The 7,933-nt window shown below is 41.6% G+C and overlaps 1 protein-coding gene across 1 annotated transcript in view; it reads right to left on the bottom strand.

The window, feature by feature from the left end:
* Positions 1 to 617: 617 nt before the first annotated feature.
* crim1 (cysteine rich transmembrane BMP regulator 1 (chordin-like)) overlaps positions 618 to 7,933 on the bottom strand; it is a 106,340-nt gene continuing 99,024 nt past the window's right edge. Inside the window, exons 13-17 of the mRNA XM_010878657.3 lie at positions 7,399 to 7,620; positions 6,903 to 7,091; positions 5,908 to 6,030; positions 5,277 to 5,467; positions 618 to 4,745 (exon numbers count right to left, since the gene is read on the bottom strand). Of these exons, the coding sequence (XP_010876959.1) occupies positions 4,560 to 4,745; positions 5,277 to 5,467; positions 5,908 to 6,030; positions 6,903 to 7,091; positions 7,399 to 7,620 (911 nt within the window). The 3' untranslated portion in view covers positions 618 to 4,559. The remainder of the gene's footprint in view (positions 4,746 to 5,276; positions 5,468 to 5,907; positions 6,031 to 6,902; positions 7,092 to 7,398; positions 7,621 to 7,933) is intronic.

The raw sequence follows: 7,933 nt of genomic DNA, 5'->3' as shown, positions 1-7,933 counted from the left end.
AATGTGGATAATGATCAGGAATCAGGTAGAGATTTAGAGGGGCCCTCTAAAGGATATAGACGTATGTGCCCTTCTCAGACAATTTAATTGTGTCCTCCAAAACATCTATTTTCCCAAACTGATTTACTGCAGAGAGTGCATACATTTGTAGTGTGCCTAAGTCCTGTGGGAATTCAACATTCAACAGTGCACTATGCTATTGCCATTTTTGTTCAGCAGTTTGTGGACGGTTTACTGACCAGTCTGTAGAGAGCCTTATAAGTGTATCACTTAGCAGACAACTGGAAGTGGATCAAACATTATTTTCCCAGCCTCAGCCAGTGTGACTGATAAAAGATTCTGCTTCCATTGCATTCAGCCCTAGTGTGAGGGTTGACCTGTTGGTGTCTTTTCAAAGTGCTGTAGGTGGAAGGAAACATGTTTTTGTGCCTCTTGAAAAAAAAAATCTATTTATCTTCTGGTCTTCATCAGAACAAACAGAGATTTCTGCCTCAAGCGGAAAATGGAAAAATTGCTCAAGCAGAAATCACTGTGACTTCCCAAATCCCCTGAGAGGTAACAATGACAACACCGGTACTATTAATGCTAACAATAATCGCATTGAAGAGGCTCATGCATCTGTTTTCAAAGTATTTATTGTGCTGCAAAGAAAAAAACAAAAATAATACATAAACTTGCAAAAGAATCTGCTGTGCTACATGAAATTCAGAGTCAAATCTTCATCTATCCTCTTTATAAATCTTGTTTTTGCAATATCATCATCAGTATCAACATAGTTTTTTTTCTTTTTACATAAGCATGAAACACCAGTAATATACAGACTCTAAAGGGGATTGGTAGTTGTGTGAATAAAATTGGAAAAAAATAACAGAAAGAATGGGGACAGAGAGATATCACTCGCATCTCAAAGGGCATAACTGGAAGAAGCTCACCAAATTGTCAGGCTTTTGGACAAGGCATATTAAGCCTAAACCCCAGATTTGTTTGTTGTTCAGCTAGTCAACTTCTGTGTTCACAGTAACACTGTGTGACAGTCAAACTGTGTGACAATGACCATGTAGGAGTTGGCAAGACAACATAAACACTTCTGGGAACAGGCTATGGCAGGTCCACATGTGAACAAAAACCCTGACAAAAGATGAGGAAGCTTGTGATCCTCCAACTTCTCCACCTACCTAAATTACAACCTTATTTAAACGCTCTTTGAGAGACCAACACAACACCAAAACAGATGTACAATTTCAGCTGCATCGTCCTTTCAGCTCCTATAATGTTCATTTTCAATTGTCTTGCTCATTAATAAATTATTTCGGTCATTTAACACAATAAATTAAATCTTTTTTTCTCTCTTTCTTTGCAACCATGTTTTTTGTTTCTTTTTGTTTTGGCAAGTGAAACTCAAGTATTTAGAACAATACTTGGAGGATGCACTGAAAAATACAAAGATTTCACCCTGTAAGACCCATTGAGAATAAGCTGCATATCCTTAAGTAGGACTTTATGCGACCGTGAATTGTAGAGTCAAGTCCTGCAACCTACAGCAAAATCAAAAAATAACTCAGTTCATGTGATGCAAGTGCAATATATCTTGTTAATCCTTAATCAAATCAATAACTATCATCTCAACATACGTGAATTCTGAATTTAGGTTTCACAAATTTGGTTTATTTCCTGATGATAAAACTGCATATGATGTTAGAATCATTCCCATGTGGTACCTGTTGGTTATTCAGTTGCTTTGAGCAAGTTTTTAATATGAAGGAAACAGGCAAGAAAAATATCTACCTATCAAAACAGTAACTGACGCTTGTCGTTTGATAGGTACATATTATTTTCTGACAGATTTTTTTTTAAATTCTCTCCTATAAACAGAAATGTACTGCCTGTATAGAGTAATATGCAATTTTTTGCATTATTACTAGTATCTTATTTTTACACTTTACATTAAACACACAAGCATACAGTTTAATTAAAGATGCACTCCAGAGTGTTAATTATGCATAATATCATTGTGTAGCCATTAAAGTGGTGCTCAACGGGTCCCCGTTTGTTTTGTGTACCACATCATACAATTGTATTGTATACTACATCACCCATTTCACATGATATGTTACAACCTGCAAAAAAACACACAATACAACACAACCGAATCAAATTCATAACATATCATACAAATCTGGTGAGTTTAATATCCTGGAATGCATCTTTAAATTACACATGGTTTTGTAGGTGAAATTCAGACAAAAACATTGAACCTAATGGTAACACTGGGTCTCACAGGGCTACAAAAAAAAACTAAGGGCAACTTTTTCAATAAAAAGTATTTGTTTAAAAAAACACACCAAAAAAGTTTTTTTTCTATATAAAAGTGCCAAGATGTATGATTCTACTTATTTTTATCAGACAGATTAAGATACACCCAAGACAAACTATCACAAGTCGACTACTACCCCTCCCTTCCTTCATCCCTCCATCTCTCCCAGAGCTTATGTCCACCCACTATCCAGTAGTTTTGACATCAGAAGCGATGAATGAAAGAGAAGAATACAAGATTGAGAGAACCTGGCACTGCTCTGCTCAAAACTCACTTGTCATTACACGGTAGGCATTTTGGACTTTGCTTCATTCAGGGAAGCAGATTGACTCAAATACGTTAGGAACTCACAGACCAATCGAACATAAAAAAAAAATATTAAACTGCCATCAAATGAATGAGAAAAAAAAGACAATGAGATGAATCTTTTTTTCTGTCCTGTCTCTATCACTCCTCTTTATTACTTTTTTCAAACAAGCAATGCAAATGGAATGCTTGTTCTCATCGTGTTTTCCATTATTAGATAAAATCTATTTTTCTCAATCATAAATACATTCAATAGAAAATTAATTGAGAAATGTACATGTGAAGAAAAAAAATCAGGTGTGCATGCATGTATGTTGAAACACGTACATACATGCATGTACAATAAACACATACAGTATAGTCACACAATAGTCCATGTATTTTTCATTTCTAGCAGTAATATGTACATAAGTGTTCCCATAATGTTTGAAACCAATTTTTGCAAAGAATAAAAGAACACAAAGGTGCTTGGGTAATATTAGGTGATGTAACAACCTCCAGAAGGGGGGACTGTTAGTCTCACAGCCAGTAAACAAAACAAAAGGAGGGGAAAAATATCAAAGAGCTACTTTACTGTAGCTTGTCATTAGAGACCCCCAGAAAGAACACAGACATTTGAACATATTCTTTGATTCTATGTTTCCTTGTAGGCTTATCTCAGTGTTTCCTAAATGAGTGTAAGAGTCACTCCGTGTATGTGTCTGACTCAATGGAAAACAGGGATTACAGAAACAAAGCAGAAAAGCAGCACTTGTATAGCATATCCCAAAATCCTCAAGAACTCCACTAGCCTCATCCTGCCTTTATTAACCTGAACCCCTTTATTCTATATCCCAAAAAAATACACAATTGTTTGGAGTGTTTGAAAGTCAGAGTCAACCTGCCCTTTGATGTGAAACACATTTTGCAAAAAGATGATGAAGATTTGAAAGTGACCAAGAATAGAACATATCATACAAGTCAAAGGAAAAGAAACGGATGTACATCAGTCCAAACGACAGACCCGGTGAGAACAACAGCTTGGTGATGGAGTGAGTGATGCTTCTTCATCTTCCTTTCCACCTCCTTTCTAATAGGGGACGTTCCACGGCAAACGAGAAGATAGACCAGTTGAGACGATTTCAAAGGGGGGGAGGAACAGAGGAAGGAAAGAAGAGAGGACTAGTCCAGGTTGAACAGACCTGAGTGGGGTGCTCAGTTGAGTTTGTGATGAGGGTCTACGGTATCAGACCTCTCTCTTTCAGCTGAGTGCCACCTACAGTAGAATAGGCAGTCCGTCCTGCCATGGCTCAGCTCAGACAGACAGACCACATCATTCCTCCAGCATCTCTTACATAGTGTGGTTTTTATTTGAAAGTCAGTGGAGCTTTGGTTCTAAAAGTTCAGTGTTCAACAGCAAACACTAGCTTGGATTATTCTGTTTAGCTCTTCAGAAGCCTTTTTCAAGGAAGCAGGAATGTTTGTCCTAATCCTAAAGATGCTTATCTAACTTCACTTACTCGCTCATTCGCTCAAGTCACTCGGAACGCATGCCTCCACAACGCACAGAAACACACACACAAACATACACACATACACACACACCCCCAAACACACACACACACCAAACACGCTTGTAACACTCGCAAAAAAAGTATATTAATAATCTAGGAAAATTCTAGATTCTGGTTCTCCCATTGTGTTAGCTATAGTTTTAAATCATCATTATTTTATTTTGTTTGGTATGTTATCTTGTGGAGATTCGTCTGTCTGTTCTTTTTTTGTCATCGTTTGGCGTGAACTTAGCTAGCTCTTTTCTCTCCATATAGGTTTGTCTGTCCGTCTGCGATCATTAATAGTTGCTCTACCTGTGTGGCGGTACTGTAGTAATGTGCTCTCTCTGGTTTTGGCTGCTTGCTGACTGCTGAGTACTGGACAAAAGGCGAGGCTGATTTCAGTCTCACTGAGTCTGGTAGAAGTTGTCGGCCTGCAGGTTGTTCAGGTTGTTCTGTTTCTGCATGCTGTAGTAACCGCTGTATCTGGAGTCAGGGTCGGCGATCCGGAGCGTACGCTGGGAACTGTCCACTTGCACCTTGGTGCCTTTCTGGCAGTCCACATACACCAGCTGGTTGTTGAGACAAGTGGGCTACAGAATACACACACACACACACACATACACCCACACACACAGAGACACAGACACACAGACACACAGACACACAGAGTCAGTTATCCCCACAGATCTCCCAATAGATGAGAGACGTATTTATATCAGAGCTGTTGTATATTGTATTGCTTGGCAGTGTTATACATCAGTTTCATAGTATAAGTATGTTTTACTAAATTAAATCTATATAAAGAAGTGTAAGCATTTATGAAGTGTGCATCTCCATGAGAGGAACATGTTATATTCTCTATTGCTTTAGACCAGAGGGGGCTAAAGCTTGTGGAGCGTATTTGGATTTTGAAACTGACATAGCCGTTAACCTATAATAGAAAATGTAAAACATTAAACATACATCATTTTAACCTGCCCATAGGTCACCAGACAAATTAACCCACTTAATGGAAAAAAAAAGGTCTTGCCCATCTGGCACTGGCCAGAATTGCCAGACGGCCAGTCCACCAAGCAGCCAGCACAGAAACCAAAATGAACGTGGGTTATGTCTCCCCCTACCTTAGTCGGGGTGCGATAGCAGAGCACGGGAATCCACTGTTTCTTCTGGTTGATGTAGAGCAGAGCTGTAACAGTGAACAGCATCATGATGACGGGCAGGGCAACCCAGGCCACAGAATGCAGTGTGGCATCCTCACTGGGCACAGGAGTCTTCCCATCCAGATATGGCATTTGAAGACTACCAAAGTCCCCTGTGACAGAGCCAGCACAGAAAAATTATGAAACTATAAAAACATCTGTATCATTGGTGTTTCAGCATTATTCTACAACACAGGGTTTTCTTATACTGAACAGTTAACCTTAAGAACGAGAAGAAAAAACCTGAAGCTATTAGACTTAGTATCAAACACAACACTGAATTAATTCATACATGTAACTGACAGTGTCCATTTGCAGTCATTACTAATTTGGGCTAAATGTTTAACCCTGCCTTTAAGCTTTTTGTGTTAAAAGAAAACCGCAGTCTTCAGGTGGGGAGCTGAACAGGTACATGTAGACCTGTGTAGATACACTTAGCAGCCAGCTCAGTGCAGAGGGGACATTATAACTGTGTGTGTGTGTGTGTATGTATTGGGTCGTTTATTTGGTTTCAGCATGACAAGGCAGTAAGTGTTGGATTTAAAAGTCTGACCTCTGAACTGTGGCATGATGTCATTCTCACTGCGTGTCGGCCAGGCAGGCTGGAACGGCTTCCTATCTCCTTGTCGGTCGGTCTTCTCGATGGGCACGTTGGTGGGGGCTGGAGCATACATCTCTATAAGGTAGCATGACACGGAAAAACGTGGTTAGGCGAGGAGAGGGGGAATGACACAGGGTAAGGTGGCGTAGAGAGAGAGGAATTCTCAGTAGGGGCGTTGAAATGAAGAGCGAGCGCTGAGCGAGCTCTAAAAAGGGACATTTTTCATTTGACATCATCCAGATTAGATCGACGGATTCAATAATTCATATTCATTAGCTCTCTTCTACAAACTACTGTTGGACTCCACTACCACGGCACGTAATTACGGGGGGCGGTGCAGAAAACCTAGTTTAAACAGGCTTTGTTTTCTTAAAACTACTTCCCTGCCTCACTCTTGTCCGGATGCCTAGAGTGCCAGGTGGTAGGAATCCAGACTTTCGGCAAGCTGATGTTACCTTTATGCCAGACAAGCTTAATCAAGGGGATTTTGAATAGTGTTGAACCCAGTGGGTGGGAATCAGGGTCAGCAGAGTTCCCTGCGCTGCTCAGAGCTCACCAGCTAATGACACTGCTGCTGTATCTCATCTACCCGGGGCCGAGCACTGACACGGAAAACACTGAGTATGATCAATGTTATTAGCTAGCCTTAGCAGGGCATGCTAATTTACCACACAACCCAGACAAACTTTAATCGCTCGTTTCAAATGATTAGTCTTAATGAAGGCGAATTTGCTGTGCTTGTCCTCCTCAATAAGAGGTCGAAGATTGGAGTCAACAGAAAAAATACCTGAGGTACGTATAATAATCAACAATGGGGGGCTGTCTGATCTCTTCGATCGTCCGCGCAGTTAACTGATGACAAGGTTTTAAAAATATTTTGCGAGGTTGTGTGTGTGTGTGTGTGTGTGTTTGAAGAGAAGGAGTTCCTTACAGGCTCCCGCACCAACCTGAACACATGGGGCAGCAGCTCCCATCAACTATAATGGGCTGGCGGCAGGGCAAGGCAGGGCAACTGACAGTGGAGCAAAGTGTCTGTCCCTGAAGGCAGTAGCAGTGGGTGCAGCTGTCTATGTCCCAGCGCTCCTCGTCCGCATACGTCTTCCCATTGAAGTGGCACACGGCCCGCGGGGTGGCATCTGCCGGAAGACGCGAAGGAGAAGATCAAACAGAATCAACCTCTGAGGCAGGCAAACATACGGACGATTGTTTTTCCAGTACATACGCAGAGCGCGCGAAAGCCCCGACGCGCTGATAGTGATCAATGGGATGTAATACAATTTCCCACAAGCGATAGCTACGTTAGCGGTTTCGAACAATGGTGTGCAAACACACCATCTTATCTGGCTGGTTAGGCAAACCGTACACTCTCCATCCGTGTGTCGTGTGCACCCTCTGGTTATCTCCACATTTTTTTTTGCCCAGCAGTGTGTCTGTGCAGCATACCTAGGCAGTAGGGGCAGCACTGTCCCTTGCGCAGAACGGGCCTGACGCAGCCTACGGGAGGACAGGATTCCGAGAAGCAGCTGATCTGTCCGTCCAGACACACACAGCTGGAGCAGGTGTTGGGTTTCCAGGATTCCGCTGCCAGGAAGATGTCCCCCTCGTCGTTCCGGCAGTAGCTGGGCATGCTGTCATTAGTAGGAGACCGGGGAGTGAGAGGTTCATCTGTAAAGAAGAGAGAGGTTTGAAACGCTCCATTTGAATCCACAAATCAGAAATGACACTCGACAGGTTTGAACAGTTGAAAGGTCATAAATGTCTCGACTGTTACTTGTAAGTACTTCGTGTATGAACTTTTATTAACCCCTAACTGCCCTCTGACTTCTGACACAGAGCATTACCTGACTACTTGGTTTTAGCCAAAGCCTGCAATCTGCCTCGCCCGTGAGCATAGACCGACACTCGGAAATACTACAACCGCAAGTCTGCACTGCTACCCAGAAGGCTGTTGGAGAGTGACACGTGCGGCTGGATTATT

This window comes from Esox lucius, chromosome 15 (assembly GCF_011004845.1).
Source record: "Esox lucius isolate fEsoLuc1 chromosome 15, fEsoLuc1.pri, whole genome shotgun sequence".
Taxonomy (NCBI): Eukaryota; Metazoa; Chordata; class Actinopteri; order Esociformes; family Esocidae; genus Esox; species Esox lucius.
Note: the sequence above shows the minus strand (reverse complement) of the source record. Positions and strands in the feature narration are given on the sequence as shown.